The sequence below is a fragment of the Drosophila ficusphila genome, unplaced genomic scaffold (genome assembly GCF_018152265.1).
Source record: "Drosophila ficusphila isolate 14025-0441.05 unplaced genomic scaffold, ASM1815226v1 contig_412, whole genome shotgun sequence".
NCBI classification, from domain to species: domain Eukaryota; kingdom Metazoa; phylum Arthropoda; class Insecta; order Diptera; family Drosophilidae; genus Drosophila; species Drosophila ficusphila.
This window is the reverse complement of record NW_025064326.1, coordinates 5886763-5908942: the sequence shown is the minus strand read 5'-3', so window position 1 is coordinate 5908942 and position 22180 is coordinate 5886763. Positions and strand designations below refer to the sequence as shown.

Sequence of the window (22180 nt, the reverse complement as noted above, 5' to 3'; positions counted from 1 at the left end):
ACAAGTTAGCCTTAACCATAGTGGAGAAAAAACTCGGCTTATTAAACAAATCATAAGTGAAAAGACCGAAACAACTGACAATTTTGTACAAAAGCTACAGCTTAGTTGGTCAGAAGGTCGGACATTGAAGTCGTTGATTTGATGAGAGCAGCCTCTAAAAAACTCCAGAGACACTTCTCTGAAGTGCACACGTTCGAATTAAATGGCTGGTTATAAGTTTAGATAGTTTCGTTTTTTTTTTCGTTTGCTGCTTTTTATGGCCATTGTTTTCCGTCTGATTGCCCGGCGAAAACCCGTTTCGTTCTTGCCAAAAATTTAAGCCAACTAGTTTACCCTTTCGCCGAAATTAGAACACTCTCGATGGGATATAAAGATTCTATGGGGGTATCTATCTGTTTATCTCTTTGATTACCACAAGGTCTCCGATGGGGCTTGATTGCCGTCTTAACTGTTTATTTTGGCCGCTTCTCGCATTTGTTTGTTTCAAATGTTAGCACAACTTGCGGGCGTAATTTGCACAAGTCAAGGTCGCCTTCTCGGATAAATGTCAGATCTCACAACATTGGGTATAATATTCTACGGGTTATCATCAAGCTGAGGAAATAGAATGCAAGGTATTATTATACGAAAAAGGTTTTAAAAAAATAATGTTTATATATTTATAATGTTGTTATTGTTCTCTTGGTAATGAAAGGTATCAATATTAATATAAGCATAGCATCAATGTTTTTGTATATGTATTTGTTTTTGATTTAAGCCGCAGATTTGTTTACAGGTGAACTTAACAAATCTTTTTGTAAGTGAGAAAAATTTTGTTTAAAGGGGATGCCATTTGGACAAATGAATTCCAAGTATTGCTAATTGATGATTCAAAATTTGTTATTATACCTTTGTCATGTTTATGCTATAAACTTTTTGAAGTCTTACAATTGTTTTTATTCTTTTTGTCAATGTCGTGTACTAACTATGACACTTTACTTCCTTAATTCTTCATTTTCATTTCATATCATATAGACGTGATGTAATCATAGAATTTAACTCATGTACAATAAAATGACCTTTATATCAAACACTTAAAGTACCTTTATGTATATTTTGGAAATGTATGTTTTGGTTTTCTCAAAGCAGTATCAACCTGACTTGAAATGCAGTCTTATTTGAATTAATTTAAGAAGAGGAAAACAAGTTTTAAAGACTTTTATTTTAAGAAATTAAATAACCTGATTATCAGCTTATACAACTTGAATATACGTTGCAGAAATGTATTCTAATAATAAAACGAGGTGCTATTTTTTTATTAATATTAGGTTTTGTTTCTTTATATTTATAGTTTAAGACCTTCGGAAAAACGAAAATGCAGACTGTGCGAAAAGATAATTAATTTACTATGCACAGAGATTGCACTTGGTTGGCACTTGAGGAGCATCAAAGCAATGACCCTCCGGATTTTCCGCCCCACCCCGTCCGCTTTTCCCATTTTCCCACCAAAGAGCAGAAGGCAGGCCAACCAACTGTAAACGCAAACGTAAACAATGTCCATTGCGCAGGACAGTTTTCGTTCCGAACCCGAATCCGAATCGTATTCCGAATCCGAATCGGAATCCGGTGGACAGCTGTGCGTCGGAATCGGGTGAAAGCTCCTTGGGCGGCGGAGGAAAAGCTTCAAGTGAGCAGTCAGTGGATTGCGGCCAATTTAAGCGAGCGGTTACGCGTCACCTTCGAATTTTCCCACATAATTTCCCAGGTTACGTGTCAAGGAGCAAAGATTACCACTCGAACGATTCGCTAATTAAAGGCCGAAGCTCAAGTGTCAAGTGTCAAAGTGTCTTACAGATATATATATAAAGTAATAGAGCCAAAAAATGTCAGCAAATGTTGGCCAAGTTCTGCCACAAAACGAGCAACAAATCACATTTTGAACCTGGCCAATTGCCAGTTGAGGGAAACCCACAAAAGCGATAGCAACAAGAACAACAACAACAAAGGCCATGTCGAGTGGCAGGTAGGATTCAAGCCCAATTCATATCATATACACATTTGGCATTTACTAGACAGCCATTTCGAGCATATCAGATAGTTGTTATGACTGATATTTGTCGTGTAATCAATAAATTGATTTTTGATTGCCATGTGTGTGGGTTTTCTTCCTCGATTCTTCCTTCTTTCTTCCCTTTCTCCCTTGTTTTGTTTTCTTCTGTCTGGTATTTGCTTTCTTTTTGTTTTCCTTCTGGCGGCGTCACACTGACTGGCTTTCTCACATTTTGTCGCCTTGGCCTATACAATTGGCCGCCCACACTGCGTATACTTGATATTCTAGTACTACGTTTTCGATGAACTAATGCAAAGACATCTAAACTAATTTAATTAAATGGGACTTAAAGTACTAATTTGAACTGGTAAAAATAGTAAATTTTCTTAAATTGAAAATACAATAAATTATCTTCAATTTCATGTGTGATTAATTTGGCTTTTTTGCTTTTTACAAACAATTTTATTCGATCTTTGTTTCCTTTTTCAACTAAAATGATTCTCAATTAAGTTGATAGATTTCCGAGAACTTTGCAAGCATTCTTTTATTATCAATTATTCATTATAATTGTCAACAAATTATTTTCGTCGGGGATCCCCTATTTCGAAATAACAAACTTGTTTCCCCCCCTTTTTCTTTTAGTTTGTTAGCCACGCGTTTTACTAACTGAAATCCCACACATGCAGAGATAAAATAAAAAGACAGGCAAATTGGGCCGACGTGCTGTGTTATTTATTTATTTATTTACTTTCGCAACCGTTTCAACTATTGGCGACTAAAAATAGACACTAACTATAAGTGGGGAAACAAATGGGTAAGAAAAATCGACGAAAATTCGTTGGCAAGGCTTGCAAAATTGACATCCCCTTTTATTAAATCCCCAGCACAGTAAGGCCAATGCCAGAAGCCTGGGAGTCATGTAATTAGGATAATCGAGCTGCTTAAAATATGCACGAAAAGTACACATAATTACAATTAGAAGAAAATTGGCCAGAGAAAGTGGGAAAAAGGACGGCCAGCTGTGGGAGCTTCAATTTCAATGGCGTAAGAGGAGATCCCCGAAGCACACAGCCTGCCCATGACTCATGGCATCCGAGAGCTGCCACAGCCGCCAGAGCAAACAGCCGCAGTCTCCTTTCACCACTTTCCCTCGTCCTTTATACACTGAAAAGAAAGCAATAATAACATATCAGTGTAAGGTTTCAATTTAATGGGCCACGTGGAAAGTAGGAATTCTGTGTGAAATTGGAAATTAATTTTTCTTAGTTAGTTTTTCTGTTTTTTTTTAACCATTCGCTTTGGGTTTTAAAGTTAATATGCCATACCCAAATAAAATAGCATAACCTTTTCTGGTTTAATCTATTTTTTCGTAGTGTAACCCCTCGCATTGTCAGCTTGGCGCCAAAAAATTGGCAAGCAACAAAAAATGTGCATGTCCTTTCTGTCCATGTGTTTGTACACGTGGTTGTGGTTACAGTTTGCGGTTTTGTGGGCTTTACTTTTGTGGTGTTTGTATAGGTGACTAACCACAAAAGTCATGTCCTGCCAAGAATGACAGAGGCATCAAGTCGATTGTGTGCAGTTTTGATTTAAAGCTGAAACAATAGCAAGTTTTTTTTTCAATAAGAGCAACATGAGGATTAATATCTCCATCTTTTCAAGTTCAAACTTTAATACATTGAGCTAGTTTTTTGTAATTCTAATAAAAATGTACTTTATAAAAACTTAAGCAAAAGTGCAAACTCAGCGAACTTTGGTCTAATAATATTTTTGTTTGTTCCTGGAAGTAATTTAAGTGTTAAGTTCAAAGTAAGCTTGCAAAAAAAAACCAAATAAAGTACCAAATAAAAGACTCATTAAGAGACTCCCAAGTTGAATTACCAAAACCACTTGCTGTTTTGACCGCTTTCATTTATTTTAGCTGCGAAACTTAAGCCGCAAAAATAATAAGAAAGACAGCAGCCTAATTTCCACAACTTTGTATTCATTAGGACAGTTTCTCCGAGGCAATTTAATTTAATCTCGTCCTTTGGATTATCCTTGCAGCCTGCTGGACGTCCTTTGCAGTGGGAGTGGCGCCCGTTTGGCCCTGGGAACCTCGGTAATCTCGTATCTGATTGTCTACAATGAGGCCTCCGCTCCGAGCCTTCTGTTCGCCGTTATTTTGGCCACCATCTATGGCACCATGTCGGGTGAGAATTTGGTTATACATACGTATATTTCATGAATACTGCAGAAACTAACTCTATTTATTTTTTAGCACGTTGCAAAACGAGTCTTCGCAGCCTGCAAATGCCATATGTGAGGGCCACGAACAAATTTGACTTTGGCTGTTTGTTTTTGGCCACCTGGCTGGATGCCTTGGCCGCCATGTGTGCCTGTGCCGCCTTGGCAAGGACCCTCAGCGCCTGCTTGGATGCCATGACCGGTGGACTGGCCAGGATCCTAATATTGGGTAGGTAGAAAAAAATATGAATAACTTTTATATTATAGAAATTGTACATACTATTCCCAAATATATTATAATAATATTAGAACTGAAATTGGTTCAAAAGACTATAAATATTTCAGTATTTTAAATGTTTTGCTATTTTTTTTATGCCATGATTAATGTGTAAATATTGCATTAATAAGTATTATAAATGTGACAGTGGTATGCCCAATATTTCATCCCCAACTGTAATGCACGAATTGAATGCAAAATGTTGCCTACTTTCAGGCCGCAATGCACCCGCGAATGAGCCGTGGCCGGATGTGCTCGGCGTTTCGGTGGTCTTCCTCGTCACCGGGATGTTCATGCTGGGCCTGGAGGTGGGTACTGGGTACTCCGGTCCACCCACTTATCTAGACACCTCACCCCACTCACTTCACTGCATTAACGTATTCACAGCACTCGAGGGCCTTCAGCCTCATCCTGACACTCGGAATGTTTGGCCTGAATGCCATTTTGAGCGCCGTCGGCTGGTGGCGGGGCGACATGTTGGCCTGGTCTACGGATAACTACTTCCAGCCCGACGGCATTAGCAGCGTAAGTGAATTTAGCCATAGCCATAGTTGTCCCCTTCTGAACCATCTGGAACTTCGTTATTGGGTCAGTGCACTGTGCCAGTCTGGGTTTTCTTTTCTTTTTTTTTTTGTTTTGCTGGTTTTCCTTATTTTGTTTGCTGACTCCCATCGATTTTCGCTGTCGTGACTGGGAACAATTGCGTGACCACAGCTGAAGCCACAGGATACGGGCTTTTGATTATGACACGGACTGCCGCTTTTCCCTTTTGTTTTTTTTTCGTGCCCCCTTTTTTCACCGGCATTCCTCGGTGGAAAGCCAACAGTCAGACAGCAAAAACTCGCCAGAAAATTAGATTCCCATTGAGCCGCATTCGGTAATACTCTTGAGTTCTGATTGGAAAGCCCTTCTTTTCGTAGAACTTACTCTCTATTGTCACACCAATAATTATTTTTAACCTTATTTTATATTTTATTATTTATACTTTGTTTATTTTTATTAAGTTTACTACTTTTAAAATCGTACATATGATACCCTCTCTCAGAAAACAGAACAGTTTTGTTCGGGGTAAATACCAATTGTAGACGAAGGGAACGTCTGTTATTAGCTTGGCTGCTATCCGAGGAATTATCCAGCTAATAACTGGTTCTAACCACCTTACCGCAGGTCTTCCTGGCCACTGCCCTGCTAACGTACTCCTTCCCCAGCGATTGGCCACATCAGCATCGAAGTGGACGGTTTACGGCGACCTTAATCACTGGAGTGGTCAGCATTTCGCTGCTGCTGACAGCCATTTGTCTCTCCACAGTGGTTCACTACAAGTGAGTTTGATAATAGGATAAGGAATGACATGAAACTAATTTTGTTACCAGTTTTTATTTCTTTGAATTATCTGTTAATTAGAGAATCCTCTAGTTTGCATATTTTACAAACAATTCGAATTATGAGATACTACAAAATTTTTAATAAACTGTTTCTCACAAAACTTAAGCTTTTGATTACAGATACCATTATTTTACTTGTTTGTGTTTCTTATTTTTAGAGCCCATGAGGATTATGTAGCAGTACCATTATTTAATGTCCTGGATGAAAGTGGCTTCCATAAGTTGGTGCCCGCCTCGGCTTGCATGTTGCTACTCACAAGTTCGGCGGCTTTTTTGGAGCTATTCCCAGAACTTTATGGCATTGTGGTGCGCTTGGCCACCTCCGAGTGGAGGATCCTTTCCAAGCAGATCAGTTACGAGAGCTCGGAGAGTGGAAATCCCGTTCTGGCTGTATTTATTGCCGGCAGTCTGTGTGCCATGTTGGCATTCGCGTGTCCTTTGCAGCATCTGAGTTACACATTAGCCGCTGGTCACATGGGTGGGGCATTCCTTCGGGCCTTTTATCTCCTCTACACCCCCTACAGACCCAAGTTCATGGCGCCCAGCAGTGAGTCTTCACTGTCGTACAGTCGTCTGTCCACGGCACCGATTGCCAAGAGCAGCAGTTACAGCAGTGCAGCAACTTCCAGTTCTAGTCGCCTGAAGAGGAGTCTCTGGAAGATCGGTCTTCCCAAGCACAGTGGACTGAAGAAACCGAAGACGAAGCCCAGGAATAAGCAGGAGCTGGAGAAGGAGTGGCTGCTCCTGGGCGAACCCACTTCGCCGTGTCCCCAACGCGAGGGAAGGGATGTGGAGTCCACCATTCTCTCCGATGGAGAACCTCCGGTGAGTTCATCAAAACTTTGAGGGTTTTTCTTAATATTTGGTTAAAAATAAGTCTTCATTTTGTGAAAAAAAATTCTTTACGATAGAATGCCATTTCATTCAGAATTTAATTACGAGTTTAATGAGGTATGACATTCTATATTCTGACCAATATTCTTTGGAATTTCATTAAAAATTTATTTTTTTTGTTTTTGATTTTTGGTATTACACCTATTAAAATGATTCGATTTATTTACTTTATATATAAATATAATCTAACCTATGCTGACGTGTTTTCTTTTAAATTTATTCTTAAATATTAATATTTTCTAAATATTTTTTATTACAGCCATCTGATTTTGAATACCCAGACAAATTTGACAAAAGCGATTCGGACACCTCAACGGACATTGATGCCATTGTGGATGAGTATCGCGAAAAGATCAAGGTGAGAACTATTCTTTAATATTTGTAGTTAATTCCTAATAAACTTTACTTTTCTTACTGCAAGGTAACCACAGCTGGACCTCTGGAGCGCAGTGTGCGAGTGCCCACTGTGAGTTCGTGGCGCGTGACCATATTCGCCATTGTGGTAATTGGGCTGGGAATTGCACTCTGCATTGCCGGCTTGATGATGCACTGGGCGCCGGCAGCTTTGACAGGGGGAATTGGAGTCCTTATTGTGACCATTATGATGGGTTTCATACCCAAGTATACGGGCAGTGTGATCAACGTGAGTCCCGTGATCTGTGGAATGTCCTTGCTGATGGGCGTGATCCTGTTCAGCGAATGTGCCGTGCATTCCTGGCCGGGATTGGTCATCTGGATACTGGCAGGACTCATCCTGCTGATAAGATGCGATAAATACTGCTGCAATTGCTTTGAGCACACAACCATGCTGAATGCCCAACTAATCCCAAGTGTTTCGGGAAAAACCAATGCAGGATCTGCTTCAGGATCGCTGTCCAACTTGGCGGGTCCTTCGACCAGTATTCGGATACCCCGACCGCCCAAGGGAGTGGGCGTGGTCGGTCTGCCGCAGCGCATCAATGGCCACAGATGACAGTCGGAGTCCTCGGAGGAGGAGGGCGAGGACCTCTTCCACGAGGACTTCAATGTGCGCGACTTCGACGAGGAGGACGACGAGGACTGCTGGACTGATTAGCTTGTGCCGCCTTTGAAATCCACTTTAGGGGAAACCATTTACTTGCTACGCAGATCTCCGGGATGATCTAGCTTCGAGCCACGTTTGCCTGAAACTTTCTAGCTAGCTAAATTGTTTGTCGAAATTTACCCAAGTATTTACGTAACTCTAGCTAGGCGACTCTCTCTACAAATAGGTTCCAAATAAAATTAAATTTTTCGAAATGATATTAAAGTTCTTTGTTTATTTAAATAAGTTCAGTGAACGATAAGAAACAAATCCACTTTCATCTGCAGATAGCAACTAAGCTGTCTAGGTATATAAATTCTCATTCTCCATCAGATAATCCACAAGTTCTTTGATGGGCTTCATTATAGTCTCCTCGTAACCGGGTTGAATATCCATCACCCTTAGCAACAGTTCACTGCGATCGCAGTTGAGATAAAAGTCGAATTTCTGCGGTTCTTCAGATCGCAATCTATTCGAAATACTGGGCAACATTTTGGTTTGAGGTTCAGTAAGAGCCCAAATAATCAATGCTGCTAAGCGAGTTCTTTGGCATTCTTTGAGAAAGTTCTCTCTGGTTATAATATTCTTATCCAATCCCAGTCGATCGAGATGGGATATGAGTGATTTATAATAGAACTCAAGGCACTCATCGTATATCCTTTTCCTGATTTCATCTGGAGCAACAATGTAGAGTAAAAACAAAACATCTAAGGTGGGAGAACAGTATTTAGCGATTTGGAAATCCACAACGCAACAAGCATCGGGTAAAACAGAAGTATCTTCCTTAAAATGATAAAGAATATTACGATCCCAAGTATCCCGATGGCATAGTACATTTCTTATTGTTTTCGATGGTTTTACCAACTCTTCAGCTTTGGTTAAAAGATTATAAAGCTTATCTTGAATAAATATCTGAGCTTCTTTAGTTTGATATTCCGGGTGACGGCCTGCTAAGAATACAATGGCCTAAAAAATGTTTAAATACATTATTTTGGTAAGCTTTTTTTTAAATCCCATTTACTAACCTTCAATCCACTTATGTACCAGGAATTATCAGGATCCAAATGCAATTCAGTAAGTACATCGTTAAAGCGTTCTTCAATATTTAAATGTTCTTTTTCTTCCCAAGCAATACTTGCCGCATGTAAATCAGCTAGGTGTTCCAAAACCAGTTTATAGTGATCTATGGTATAACTTTCTGAAGTCTTAAGATGTCTATAGTTTTGAGTGAGATCCTCCAGCACCAAAATATCATTTCGACTGTAATAGCATCTGGGAAAAAGCTTCTTAGAGGCTAAACAAATGTAGAAATATTATCTTAATAAAAAATATATTTTACAAAATATATAGGTAAATTTGTAATTTTACCATATTTCTGAATGTTAGGTAACATCTGGCTGTAAATGGCAGATTCTTTCTGAAAAACTCCTTTGCGTTCGCATTCTTCTCTCTGTGGCTCATTTTTGATTGGCAAACTTTTGATAAAATATTTAAGAAGATATTTCTTGGGTTCCTTTATATCCTCGACTTCCAGTTGCAACTTGTAGTACTCTCCCATGTAACCCATCAAATCAGTAGAACCTGCTTCTAACTGCGAGTTTAGGAGTATCAGATGGGATTTATCTATTCCAGGTAGAGTTCTCTGGGATATAAGCACAAGTTCTTCTAAATTAAGGAGTTCCATTTTTTATAAAAAATAAAAGATGCTGTTCACTTCACTTCTAAATTGTTACTGAAACGTTTGAAAAAGCTAAAGCTGGCCCTCTAAAATATATTCGTGAGATTTTGTGGGAAAAGATAACCTTAATAACCTTAGCAGAGAGTAAATTAGGAAAGCTTTTTTTCTATTTCATCCAAGATCATAGGGTTTATTAATACCCTAAAAAATTGTTTGATTTATTAACTTTTTAATTTCACCCTGATTTGATCATTATAAATGCGCGAAATTAAGAACAATTATCCAATCACCAATACAAGATGGCAAATTAGTTTATAAAGTCCATATACCCCAACTAATGAACCAACCAACATCATATAGTTTGAGTGATAAGATAATCTCGTGAGAGTACAGATGTGTAAACAGAGAAACCAGACGAAAACTGATAGGTTTCCGAGTGTTACCAGGGGAACAGCAAAAGATAGTGAGTGCGAGATAATGACGTTTAATCAGTTCTGTTTATGATATGTCAGTTCCAATAAATCGCCCACACATTCGTACATATAATCAGCAAATTCTGGATAATCTTTCATCAAACGCAGAACATCCTCCGTGCGATCCACATTGCAAAACCGATGAAAATCCGCTGGGCGTTCGTCCTTCAAGTTTTTCAGATAATTATCGGGCAGACGGAGAATAGTGGCAGCTATGCAATTGTAGGTCACTCCAAATAAAGCAAAGTCCTTCAGAGATTGCTCAAATTCCTGTTTGCTAAGTTGTTTCCGATCGGCATCGATGCCCATTTCTAGGAGTTCTTCAGTCAGTGCATTATAATAAGTATGGATCAGTTGATCCATCATTTTTTTACGATTTTTGGGTTCCAGATTAAGAAAGGTTGCCAAATGAAAGTCCGTGGCAGGTGGAGCATATCTGCAAAGTTGGAAGTCCACCAGAATAGATCTTTTCTCTTCAGGCTGCTCCTTGTGATAGAAGACATTAGCTCCCCAGGCATCGCGATGCACAAAAACATTCCGATGAACTGGCGAGGGATTAACCATATAGTAAACCCTATCCAAAATTCTGGGCAGCTCCTTGGCTATGAATTCCTGGGCTTCAGCAGAATCCCTTACATCAGGATGAGTGGCAGTTACCGCCAAAACAGCCTGTATAAATAAACAATATAAGATATAAACAATGAGAAAAATTATCTACATACCCTTAAACCCGTGGTGTACCATTCAACATCCGGATCTACGGAGATTTCTTTCAGGGACTCCCTAAACTCGACTCCAATTGTTTTTCCCTGCTCTTTTTCGTAGGCAATACTACTAGCATGCAAAGTGGCCAAGGATTTCAGAATGGGACTCAGTTGATTTTCACTTAGAAAGCGAGTTCCCGAGGGCAAAGCCACATAGCCCATATCCTCTACATTTTGCATTACAAACAAATCATTGCGAGTAAAATAGCATTTGGCACACCAAACATGGGAAGCTTCAAAACAAAAAATAATTATTTATTCCATTTGAACAAAATAAATACTTACAAAACTTCTTCAATTTGTTTAACAACAATTCATAAAGCTTTATCTCCTTTTTAATGAGCCCCATTTTCTCCATATAGAATTCCATATTGGCATTTTGAAAGATTACCGACTTGACAAACAATCGAGAGGTTTGTTCATATTTCTGATTATTCAACTGATAGCGGAGGTACAAGTGAAAGTATTCACCCAAGAAACCCACATGTTCAGTGGCCGGCTTTATTTCAAAATTAATTAAAACCCCTTGCTCGTTGTTATCGGCCAATAAATTGTCTAAAATCTCCTTGCACTCATCAATAGTAAATAGTTCAGTACGATTTTTTCGCGTTAATATGGGGTTATAATCACCATTACTCATTTTATGAACTCTAATTTTAAATCACCTTTAACGATTGAACCTCTCGGGTGTTTGTTTGCAACTGAGTTCATTTTCAGTTGGCTTTGAAAATTATAGTGAGTGGATTTACCCTACAAAATTGGGTTATCAAAGAAATGTGAAAAGAGCGTCTTACTTGCTCAGCATTATCTAGTAATTTTATACCAGAAGCAAGATATATTTTAATACAATCTTGCAGAATACCATAAATTACGATCACCTATTGTTTTATTTAAATTTGCGTCTTAAAAATATATTCTTTCTTACTCTTTATTAAAAGAAGAGTATTTGGGTGCAGCTTAAAATTTTTTATTATTTTAGTTTTATTTACAATGACTTCTTATCGCTTTATTGAGCAGCTCATGGAACTCTTCCTTATCGGCGGTCTTGCGATACTAGATTTCATCACATGTTGGCCCTGGTTAAGGCCATTTCCATGACATCCACACAGCACTCCTCCATGTAGGCTCTAAAATTCTCGTTGGTTTTCATATAGGATAGGATCACTTTTCTGCGATCCACATACTTGAATTCATTCGTCACAAATTCAATAGGAACTTTTACAACCGTGGCAGCAACAGCTCTATAGATCACTCCAAATAAACGAAATTCTTCGTAGGAATGAAGAAGCTCTGACTTTTCAATCACTAAATCTTTTAGGTTAAAATCGCAGAGATTTTGCAACAAATAATTGTGGTATAAATCAATGCATTTCCCTTCCATTTTCTTGCGATTCTTTGAACTTAGATTCATATGAAGGCTATAATTTAAATCTAATGCTGGCGGATTGTAGCGACAGGTTTGAAAATCTATTAGTAAAGCGGGTTCAGATTTTTCTGGAGGAAAAAGAATATTACCCGCCCAAAGATCTCGATGGCAAAGGACATTTCTAAACTTCTTCGATGGAGCAGCTTGCTCGTAGATTTCTTGCATAATAGAAAGAAGTTTGTTATCAATAAAAGATAGTTCCCTATTACCCTGATATTGGGGAAGACTTCGTACGGCAGCCAGAACAGCTAAGAGTCCTGTGGTAAACCAGGCTATTTCCGGGGCTACAGAGACCTCTATCAAACGATCCCCATAGGCCTGCACTATTTTGGTTTCGGTTTGATGTTCGCACACCAAACTAGCAGCATGAAACGATGCCATTGATTTTATCAATTGATCCAAATTCACTTCATCAAGTTCTGTAGACTCAGCTGCTCTGAAACCTTTCAGTTTGATGTTTTCCAGGACTATTAAATCATTTCGAGTGTAAACGCAATCAGGACACCATTTTATGTTAGCTGCAAAAATAAATGTAGTTGTTCTTATAATTCAAAAGAAAATATTTAACTTACAAAGTGACTGCATTTTCTTTAAAAGAGTGTCGTAAAGCCAGGCTTCTTTTTCAAAAATTTGCTCTTTGGAAACTTCAGCACTTTGCTGTGGCAAAGCCTTCACAAAGAGTTGCATTTCCCTCACGACTTCGTCTTTCTCCTAAAAGTAGGGTATATTATTTAGTTAAAGAAGGGAAGCATGTAAAATATATTTTACATTTCCATGTACAATGGTTATCTATTGATTTCAATTAATCACTCTAGAGGTGATATACGAATAGGTCTCAAATAAATACTAAGTACAAGCAATAGATAAAAAATTGATAAGCATTTAAAACAGGTTTGTAATAATCAAAAACAATCATTATTATTAAGAAAATGTATATAATAAAGAAAGCTTCGTTTTTAAATGTAAAAAATAGTTGACATTGAATGTTTTAAGTTAGAAGCGTATTACAAAATATACAACAAATTTCTAACGAATTCTCTATCTTCACGCTTAACCTTATTTTTTATTGTGCCTTAAATTAAGCCATAATCTGTAACGAAGATACCAACTTTACAAAGTCAAGATCATACTTACATAGCAATATCTTAAAGTTAGTGCATAGTAATCCCCCAGATAACCGATTGCACTGAGGTCTCTGACGACACTAAAGTCTATTAGATTAGCTTTTTCGGCACACCTTTGAGCATTTTCCAACATTTTCTCGCAATCTTGTCGGCAAAGCATTATGTTGCGTATACGTAATGTGGGCGTATTACGTATACGTTCGATCGCGATCTCTCCCTCTCTTTTCTTCTAGAAAGCCGACTAGACTGAGACAGTTTTCCCGACAATTTTCACTCAGCCAAATAGCTGCATCTGTCAACCGTGCACAACTGAGCAAAAATAGAATTTCGCTCTGTTTTTATTTTCTCACGAACAGATCTTTTGACTGAACAGCTGTAGTTTGTAAGAGTAGTTGAAAACTATTTTTCTTATCGGAGTGATAAGATTTAGGTAAGGGTGTATTTTTTATACAAAGTGGGGTCTTATTCCTTAATGAGTTACGAAAAGAAAGCTTTATTATATGCATTTTTGTGGATAACAAGTTAGATAAGCAACTAAAGAATATAGTTTTTCTTTTTTTGCATACAGTAAAATAATACATGATTGTAATAAGATATACTTCTTTAGAAAAGCAATACCTGCTTTCCTAACTTAATTCTTATGAAATCTTTCAGGTAAAATTAAACGTTTTAGTCGTTGTTTTTCGTTCATATAAGTGGTATAAGGACGAATGGTTATGTAATAGAAAATCTCCACAAAACTGAGAAGACTGGCACCCACAAACAAGCCGGTGGTGCCACCAATGGATACTAAAAGAATTTAAATTTAAAGTCTATATAAAATTATTTATAAATAATTTAACTCACCCACCAAATCCAATTTTCCTCTCACTAAATTCCTTTTATATCTTTCTGTGGGCAATTCAATAAGACCCAATTCAATTCGGGAGACTGGATTCTGATTTCCCACCAGATTTTCCTTGCTGTCATAAACTGTGGTGATATCCACCTCCGTACAGGATGGCAGACAATCGCAAACTAAACCCTTTCGACCGCGACGTTTTGACCATTTGGCAATAATTACCGAGAGATCTTCGTAATTGCGATTCAGGCATTCCAAGCCATCCATGTTGCAAAGCTGCCAATCGGGGGAATTTGGGGACAGGTGACTGGAGCAGTTGCACAACTCCATTTGCCGATCCTTGCGACATTGAACCGTGCAGGCACTATAGCTATAGAACTTGTGAACATCCAGGATATTTTCATCTGCAAAACGACAGTTCCTCTGATGCACACTCGTCTGCCGGATCTCTTCATCATTTTCAATGTCTCGCTTGGAAATATATCTTCTACAAAATTAAATTAAATAATATCAAAAAACCTGTATATTCTTTAAAGATAACTTACACAAAGGATATATAGGGTCCCACCACTAGAAAATCCGTTTTTGGGGTAACCAATGTGGGCACCTCTTCAGTGCCAAGTATAAAAACCTAATTAAAATAAAAATCAATACCACTTTATAATTAGGTTAAAGAGCTTTTAAATAAAGAAAGCACACTTTTAGGTAGAAAAATTAAAAAATATTGTTCTTATATCTTTTTAGTGTTCTAGTTTATTTACCGAATTTTATTTATTTTACACTTACCGTAGCCTCTGTATGCAATTCCATTTTCAAAGTGCCAGGCCCACTATCTCGATTTGAATACATATTCAATTTGGGACTTTTGGGTTTTCTGAAAAGAGCAAAAAAACCTTTATTTATTAATAAATTTTAAATTATTTATTTACACACCCGGCTTGCAGAGAATTAATGGCATAGCAAATTCCGAGTTCAGTTTCCATGCGATGAAAGTACTTGCAGCACTCAAATGGTTTATTATTCCACTCGCAATTGCTAATTGAGTCCACACAACTGCTTCTAACCAGTTCGGCATAATACGAGAAATTTGAGTAGAAACATGAAGTGGTCACCTCCTCGCCACTGCATTCATGGACTGTGTGATAGGATTCCCCTCGGAAAAAGGCAATTTCACTAAGGACCTCCTCCAAAGTGAAGTCGTGGTCAGCGCCCCAAAGTCTGAAATAATATTGTAAAATTTAGTTACACAGAAGAATTTCAAATTAATAATAAAATTATTAACGTAATAAATGCTATATATTATCCCTGAAATTTAATCTTAAAACATACTGTTCAGCAACCTCCTGAATCCTATCCATATTCTTTGATTCGCAGACTATAATAGCTGGAAAATTGGTATTCCAGTCGCGAAACGAACTCTCCACCACAAAGCTGATGGCATTGTTTTCAAAGGCACCTGAAAGGTAATGCCAGGTTATTTGGTAGCATCAAAGAGATTACCTTTATCTCCGGTCACTCACTTAACGAGGCTTTGATAAGCAACCAGGAGGCGTACCAAGAGGCCACCAAACAAATAACCCAAAAGATGCGCTCAATCCAACTGGCATCCTTGTCCACAATAAACCGAGCTCCATGCAAAGTGGAGTTCTTCAGATACTCCTCTATAATTCGGCTAAATCTCATTCTGATTGTGGTCACTCTGAGGTCCAGTCTGTGACTAATTTGTTTGGCCTCTGTAACTAAAACTATATCCCTTAACTAATGACACAATTCGGTTATCCATCTCGCTTAATTCCCAACAGCTGCCAATTTTCCCAGACATTTAACACGCAAGTATCCGGGAATTAAATAAACATTTACCTGGGCATTAGTTTTAGGCGAAATAAACTCTGTTTACCCCAAACAAACAGCGCCTTAAGTCACAGTTTATTTGATAAGTTATATCTCCTATAAATCCTGGCAATTAGTTGCCAACTGGGAAGTGTGAGTGGCTTGCGTAGGTAAGTTATCTGTTTGCTTAGTACAACAATATCGTTGTGGGTTTACAAAAAAGTTTAACCCAAAAAACTTTTCGGAGGTTACAATTTTTAACGATGAATAATATTTATTATTCTGTGTTATTACCATTTGTAATCAATTACTTATTCATAAGAACTTTAAATGTAACAAGTGTTCAAAATTGATTTCGAACTATAATAAAATAATTCCATCATTTGCTTTTGTTCTCATCCGACAAACGCCTGATTTCCCTAACCCCCAAAAGCTTTCCCCTAATTTTTTTATCCGCAGTCTAGCCCATAAGCAAATAAATATGAGGGAGATTTCAGTTAACGCTTTTCAAGTGGCTGTTTCCCCCGTTAAATTGCTCACCTACTGTATCTTCTTTATCTCTGGACAATTTACAGCAGTCTGGTGGAATATGGTATAAATAGGGTTAACGCCATGCCCAAAAATCCAAACAGTTGATTTCAAGATGGCAACCGCACTGGAACTTAGCCCCACCGAGATTCGCGGCCTGTGCCAGCGATACTTGCACCAGGATCTCAAATCGGATTTGGGATTCGATATAGTCAGCTATCAGTTGAAACCCACCTCGGATGCACCGGCTGGATATTTGGGAAGCCACTTCTACCTTCAAGTTACTCTGCAACTTCACACTTCCGAGGAAATCAAGCAGATAAGATTCTTTTCGAAATCAGCACCCACGGATAATGCCTCGCGAATGGAATATCTGGAGGATTTCGGTGTGTTCCAAAAGGAAATCGCCGTATATCAGCAAGTACTTCCCGAACTTCAAAAGGCCTGTGCCGAAGTGGCACCCAAGTGCTATTATGCGGATAAGAATCTGCTGGTTTTCGAGAACCTCGCCGATCAGGGATATCGAATGGGAGCTGAACGAGATGGCTTACTATCCTACGAACAACTCCATTGTTGTCTGAAAACCTTGGCTGCCTTGCATGCGGGTTCCATTATTCATGAGCACAGAACTGGCCAAAAACTAACTGAATCGCATCCAAAATCGGTTGTGGAGAACGCCTATCCCACTAATTTTAAGCCGGATCATCTGAGGGTTGTGAACTTCCAAAATGCCTGCGAAGTGGCCAAGGAATTTATCAAACTGATGCCCAAGTATCAGTCAAAGTTGGACTTTATTTTGGAGAACTTTACCAAAAGGATGTCCTTTGTTTTCGAGGCTGTTAAAACTTCAACAAAGTATCAGAATACTTTAGTTCATGGTGATTTGTGGGCCAATAACATAATGTTCCAGTATGGAAAGTACGGCGAGAGTCCTTTGCAGTGTCGTCTTGTGGACTTCCAGCTGGCCAGATATGCTCCTCCTATCATCGATGTCATTACAGTCCTTTCAATTCCAACTTCAAAGGCATTTAGAGAGGCCCATTTGAGTGAACTTCTGGCGGAATATTATCGCTTTATGACGGAGTTCCTGAAGCGAGCTGATTTGGATATAGCTCGCTATTTACCAGAGCAGAGTTTCTACGAATCTGTGGAGGAATTCCGGAGTGTTGGGCTGATCGAGAGCTGTTTGTTCTGCCATTTGGTGATGCTGCCACCATCCTGCACCCAGAAATTAACCAGTTCTGCGGATGGTTTCAGTGATTTCTTTAGCAAGAAACGGATTGAGATTTGTCTGGAGGCCTTCAACACAGATGAGTTGTACAGGAATCGCATGATAGATATGATTCAGGATTTTGTGGATAATTTTGTTTTGAAGGAGTAATAATAAAATCAAATAATCAGCATTGTAAATACTTCTTATAATTATTAAACGTACTAAATTTATAATATTTCTTTTGTTTTCTTTTTAAAAATATTATACAATAGAAAGTGAATTATTGTATGTTAATTTTCGTGGAAAATCATTTCCAAAATCTAATTAAAGGGCCAAATAACATAGAAGCGAAACCCTCAACCCCAGCTTTTCTCAGCTTTTGTCGCATGCTTCGTTGAGTTTTCGTTTTCATTTTCGTTTAGCTTCTCTTTTTTCAGTTTTGAAAACTTTCAAGTTGTGTCCAAAACCTGCCAACCGATCCGATCTGCGGTTTCGGCCAGTCGCTGTCTGTTGGTTGGCTTAAACTTAAATTCAGTTGCCAATTGGCCGCGCTCAAATCAACAACTGTTCGCGGGTCTTCAAATCCTAAGCGGTCTTTGTGATCCTTGATAATAAAAAAAGGTTTTGATAAAATTCCGAGTGTTATCAGACTTACAAAATGTGAGTTTAAAAAAATGCGTTTAATAGTTTGTGAATTCTGTTTAAAATATTTAAGCTTGTGAAACATTTAATGAAATTGGTGGAATTTTAACAAGTTTCTCAAATTTTATAGAATTTTAAAACTATGTATTGAATATTTGCATAATAGTTGCACAATAGTTATTATGATCTCCAGAAAAAATTGCACAATTTTTAAGCATAAACACAGCGTGGGTCCCACAGCATAATTTAAAAATTCGATGCGGTTGCCACCAAAATGAGTCAAGAAAAACTGTGACAAAAACCATTTGAACAACAAAAACCTTAACAAAAAAAAAACCATAAACAACTTGACCTATCACAAGACCAACAGCAACTACAACAATATGGTAAAGTCGGCAACACTGACTGACAAGCATAAAATCTATAATAAAATTCAACGACTTGTGTACTCAACACATAATTTAGTTTAACGGTCACGTTTTTTTAACAAATGCCCAAAAATGTCCAAGAAGAAGCGTTACTTAAAACCAAACGGAACTCATGAAACCCAACCATGATAAACCCTAAAAATAATAACAATAATGCAATATCAAAAAAAAAAACTGTTACGATTGTCATGCTGTGCAGTATTTTCAATTAACTCGCTTGAAGATCCAAAACAAATGCCAAATGCTTCGCCCACTTGCGCCATTTGGCTAATAAATATGATCCACAATGACCGCATATCAATATTGACCGCAAATGTTGAAAAGGGGCGTGGCAGTTGGGGGTGGGCGTGCCGGGGGGCGGACAAAGTAGTTAACTTTCAGTAGTACGTGCTCAAATAAGCTGACACAGTTTTCCAGTGGTGAATATTATGAAATTTCTATATGGGCATTATTGAATACTAATTTAATTACAAGTGAGTTTTACAATTAGTTGAAAGTATTGTGAAATTAGTAGGATTTATAATTAAAAACTTACAAAAAGCTAACTGAGAGCCTTTTTTGGGTAATCAACATTAAAACAGCAGGCTTAAGTATTTTAATTACAATATTGCAAAATGCCCTCAAAAATAACACAAAGAATAACATGTAATACAAGACGCTTAATTAAAAACTTCATGGGGAAATGAAATGTGCATAAAATAAAGGCAACCTTGAAACGGTTTAAAAAGTTCACACTTTCGAAATTTAACGATCACTTGCTTCATTTGCCGGCTCAACTTGTAATGAGCGTCAAGTGCAAAGTGGGTTTTTTTTATATCATCTCTGTTTTCGGCTCCAGTTTTTTCGTATCAAGGTTCCTGCGACCTTTCACCCAATAACAGTAGCCATTCAGCCCAATTCTCGGACCCAGTTTCTTGATCCCACTCAATCGGGGAAAACACGAAAGTGTATCAGATGCGTGGAGCATATTTCCTCATTGTATGCAAAATAGTATAAACAAATTTGTGGACGTTGTAGCATAACAATAATACACAATACGTCAATCTTTGTCAATTAACCACATGACCCAAATTGGGAATGCTGGAATGGAATGGAGCGAAGTACTATATGTTTGAGTACATATGTATGTTTGCAAGTCTCTGTGGAAAAGCGAAAACTGCAGCGACGCGACGTTGACGCCAATTGGATTCCATTGACCTAATCAGACCCAACAACAAGTCTCGTATGTAGTTGCAGATCGTAAGTAAGTAGCCGTCGTCCCAGCAACAATTGCCCGGCTCGAATATACAAAATAAGCACGAAAACCTGAAAATGCCAACACATTTTTGACTGGGAAGGCTGCAGTCTTTTGCGCATGCGCAAAGCGCCAGAATTGCATAAGATGGCCGGTTAAAAACGGCTTGGATAGCAACCGAAGGCGAAATGCATTCAACAGCCGATTGGACATCACTTTGGGTGTGATCGCGGTGGGGCCAAAAAATGGTATCCCCAAAGTGCGTGGGTCAGTGAACTACAAAATATGTGGGGGAGAAATCAAACCTTATATCTGGGAAGCATTACCAGCAAAATCTGTAACTTTACATTGCAAGCTCGAGTTTTTTTTTTAAGGGTACTTATTACTAAAAACGTGAGGTATTTCTCTTAAGGGTATCTATTACTAAAAGCTCGAGATATTTTTCTTAAGGGTCTTATTACTAAGTAAGCTTTCAGCCTTTGAAGTTGCATCATACAATTTCCCCTCATGTTTAACTGAATGAAAATCTCATTATCAAGCCCAGCTTGGCTATCGGTACGCCTTATAAAATGCCATGAACCGTCGGAAAACCATGAGTTAGCAGGTTGACCGAAGGGCTTCGAGGCAGACAAACTGCCAGGCAGATAATGCGAATTGCAAGTGCCGCAAGTGGCAATATCAAGTCCAAAACTTACATCATCGGCCAGAAACAACCGGCAAGCGGTCGTCACTGCCGGTTATCCAATTAAAAGCAAAGATCAGGGATCTTTTTGCAACCAAAGTGGGCCGCACAAACCAACAAACCAACCGACCAGCAGACGCATGACGCTGGAAAATGTATTTGCAGCACAGTTTTTCTCCTCACAGCACGCGACATCGAGGAAATGGGAGACGCATGACAACCGAGTTTTGCCACGGCAAAGAAATCGAACAAAATATAAAAAAAAACCGTCAGTAAAAATTAAAAAAAATATTTAAAATAATAAATTAAAATATTTTCTGTATTAAAAATCGTACAAATTAATAATAATAATAATAAAGTGTAAAGAAACCATTTTGGGTTGGTTTAAATGCAAACACTATGAATGTTAATCATGACTTTATAATCTCAAAAAATATTTAACTAAAATATTTATAAAATTCTTTGTTCACTTTTTGGTAGCTTGACTGTGAGATATATTCAGTCAAGTGGCCAACACGGTCCCCCTTGTGGAAGCCCAGTCAGCTGACTTGGCCAACAAGTTGTCCCGGGCTCCCGAGAGTGAAAAGCGGTCATTTAGGCGTGGACTGGATTCGGGGGGCTGGGAACGGGGAAAAGGGGGCAAGGGGAGCATGCGTGTGTGTGCGTGACAGGCGGAAACTTGTAATATTATATGCACGCCACAATTATGTAATGATCATCGTGATAATACCTTAAGCCGAGCAAGTGGAATCTGTCAGTCAGCCGAACTCAACGAGGCGTGATCCTCTTCTCCTCTGTCATTCAAGGTGCCTCCTGCCCGGTCGTTTCATTTGGTCAGCCTTTATTGTGATGATGTGGGGTCTCTTTTTTGTAAGTGTGGAGGCCAGGCCCCAAAGGAATCTGCAGCACATTGCGGTGGTGGAGAACGCCGCCTGGGAGAAGACGCTCCCCCAGCAGTTCCAGAACCCCTTCTACAATACGCCCAGGGTGAGGGATGCCCTGGCCAGATCCAGTTGGTTCGGACCTGGCGAGGAGGTGGTAAGTTCCATAAACATCTCAATACTTCATAAACACAATGCTTACTTAGAATATTGGAATATTATTAAGAAGTAGCAACCATAACATAGAGAAAATCCTCATCAAATTCATTCTAAGTCTCTTTAAATTCACTTAATATATTAATTTAATTTAATTCTTCTGTAGGTTTATGACAGACAAGCCGAGAAAATTCCACGCATGGAAATTTACAATGTGCTGTCCCATGCGGGTTTAATACCACGCCGACGTTTCCTTTAAATTAATAATAAATATTTGATTATCTTTTTATCTTATGTAAGCATTGTGAAAATAAAAGTCAAAGTCATTAGTTTTAGGAAAAATACACAATTTTTGTGTTGGTAAGTGTAAACAATTATTCGAATCCTATTTATAGGTACTCCCGAT

The 22180-nt window shown here is 38.4% G+C and overlaps 7 protein-coding genes across 7 annotated transcripts; 3 read left to right on the top strand and 4 right to left on the bottom strand.

Annotated features, from left to right (window-relative positions):
* The first annotated feature begins 1693 nt into the window (after nucleotides 1–1693).
* Nucleotides 1694–8094, top strand: LOC108089961. Its single transcript, XM_017188453.2, has 9 exons — nucleotides 1694–2002; nucleotides 4076–4221; nucleotides 4290–4484; nucleotides 4749–4840; nucleotides 4920–5057; nucleotides 5700–5854; nucleotides 6076–6742; nucleotides 7071–7169; nucleotides 7233–8094. The coding sequence occupies exons 1-9, from the start codon at nucleotides 1989–1991 to the stop codon at nucleotides 7782–7784; spliced, it is 2058 nt and encodes a 685-aa protein (XP_017043942.1). The 5' UTR covers nucleotides 1694–1988; the 3' UTR covers nucleotides 7785–8094.
* On the bottom strand, nucleotides 8075–9582 carry LOC108089962. Its single transcript, XM_017188455.2, has 3 exons — nucleotides 9243–9582; nucleotides 8900–9168; nucleotides 8075–8840 (listed from the first exon to the last, which is right to left on the bottom strand). The coding sequence occupies exons 1-3, from the start codon at nucleotides 9556–9558 to the stop codon at nucleotides 8178–8180; spliced, it is 1248 nt and encodes a 415-aa protein (XP_017043944.1). The 5' UTR covers nucleotides 9559–9582; the 3' UTR covers nucleotides 8075–8177.
* A 438-nt stretch (nucleotides 9583–10020) lies between these two features.
* On the bottom strand, nucleotides 10021–11470 carry LOC108089796. The gene is made up of 3 exons (XM_017188192.2): nucleotides 11075–11470; nucleotides 10748–11022; nucleotides 10021–10694 (listed from the first exon to the last, which is right to left on the bottom strand). Exons 1-3 carry the CDS (start codon nucleotides 11427–11429, stop codon nucleotides 10041–10043), a joined length of 1284 nt encoding a protein of 427 aa, XP_017043681.1. The 5' UTR covers nucleotides 11430–11470; the 3' UTR covers nucleotides 10021–10040.
* Nucleotides 11471–11734: 264 nt separating this feature from the next.
* On the bottom strand, nucleotides 11735–13622 carry LOC108089792. Its single transcript, XM_017188187.1, has 3 exons — nucleotides 13350–13622; nucleotides 12788–12926; nucleotides 11735–12733 (listed from the first exon to the last, which is right to left on the bottom strand). Exons 1-3 carry the CDS (start codon nucleotides 13497–13499, stop codon nucleotides 11853–11855), a joined length of 1170 nt encoding a protein of 389 aa, XP_017043676.1. The 5' UTR covers nucleotides 13500–13622; the 3' UTR covers nucleotides 11735–11852.
* Nucleotides 13623–13970: 348 nt separating this feature from the next.
* Nucleotides 13971–15863, bottom strand: LOC108089771 (sodium channel protein Nach). The gene is made up of 7 exons (XM_017188162.1): nucleotides 15701–15863; nucleotides 15510–15636; nucleotides 15114–15398; nucleotides 14967–15054; nucleotides 14726–14811; nucleotides 14186–14667; nucleotides 13971–14128 (listed from the first exon to the last, which is right to left on the bottom strand). Exons 1-7 carry the CDS (start codon nucleotides 15861–15863, stop codon nucleotides 13971–13973), a joined length of 1389 nt encoding a protein of 462 aa, XP_017043651.1.
* Nucleotides 15864–16652: 789 nt separating this feature from the next.
* LOC108089988 lies at nucleotides 16653–17986 on the top strand. Its single transcript, XM_017188489.1, has one exon. The coding sequence runs from the start codon at nucleotides 16654–16656 to the stop codon at nucleotides 17917–17919; it is 1266 nt and encodes a 421-aa protein (XP_017043978.1). The 5' UTR covers nucleotide 16653; the 3' UTR covers nucleotides 17920–17986.
* A 290-nt stretch (nucleotides 17987–18276) lies between these two features.
* LOC108089932 lies at nucleotides 18277–22117 on the top strand. Its single transcript, XM_017188419.2, has 3 exons — nucleotides 18277–18411; nucleotides 21544–21775; nucleotides 21941–22117. Coding segments are annotated over exons 1-3 (327 nt in total). The 5' UTR covers nucleotides 18277–18409; the 3' UTR covers nucleotides 22034–22117.
* The last annotated feature ends 63 nt before the right edge of the window (nucleotides 22118–22180 follow it).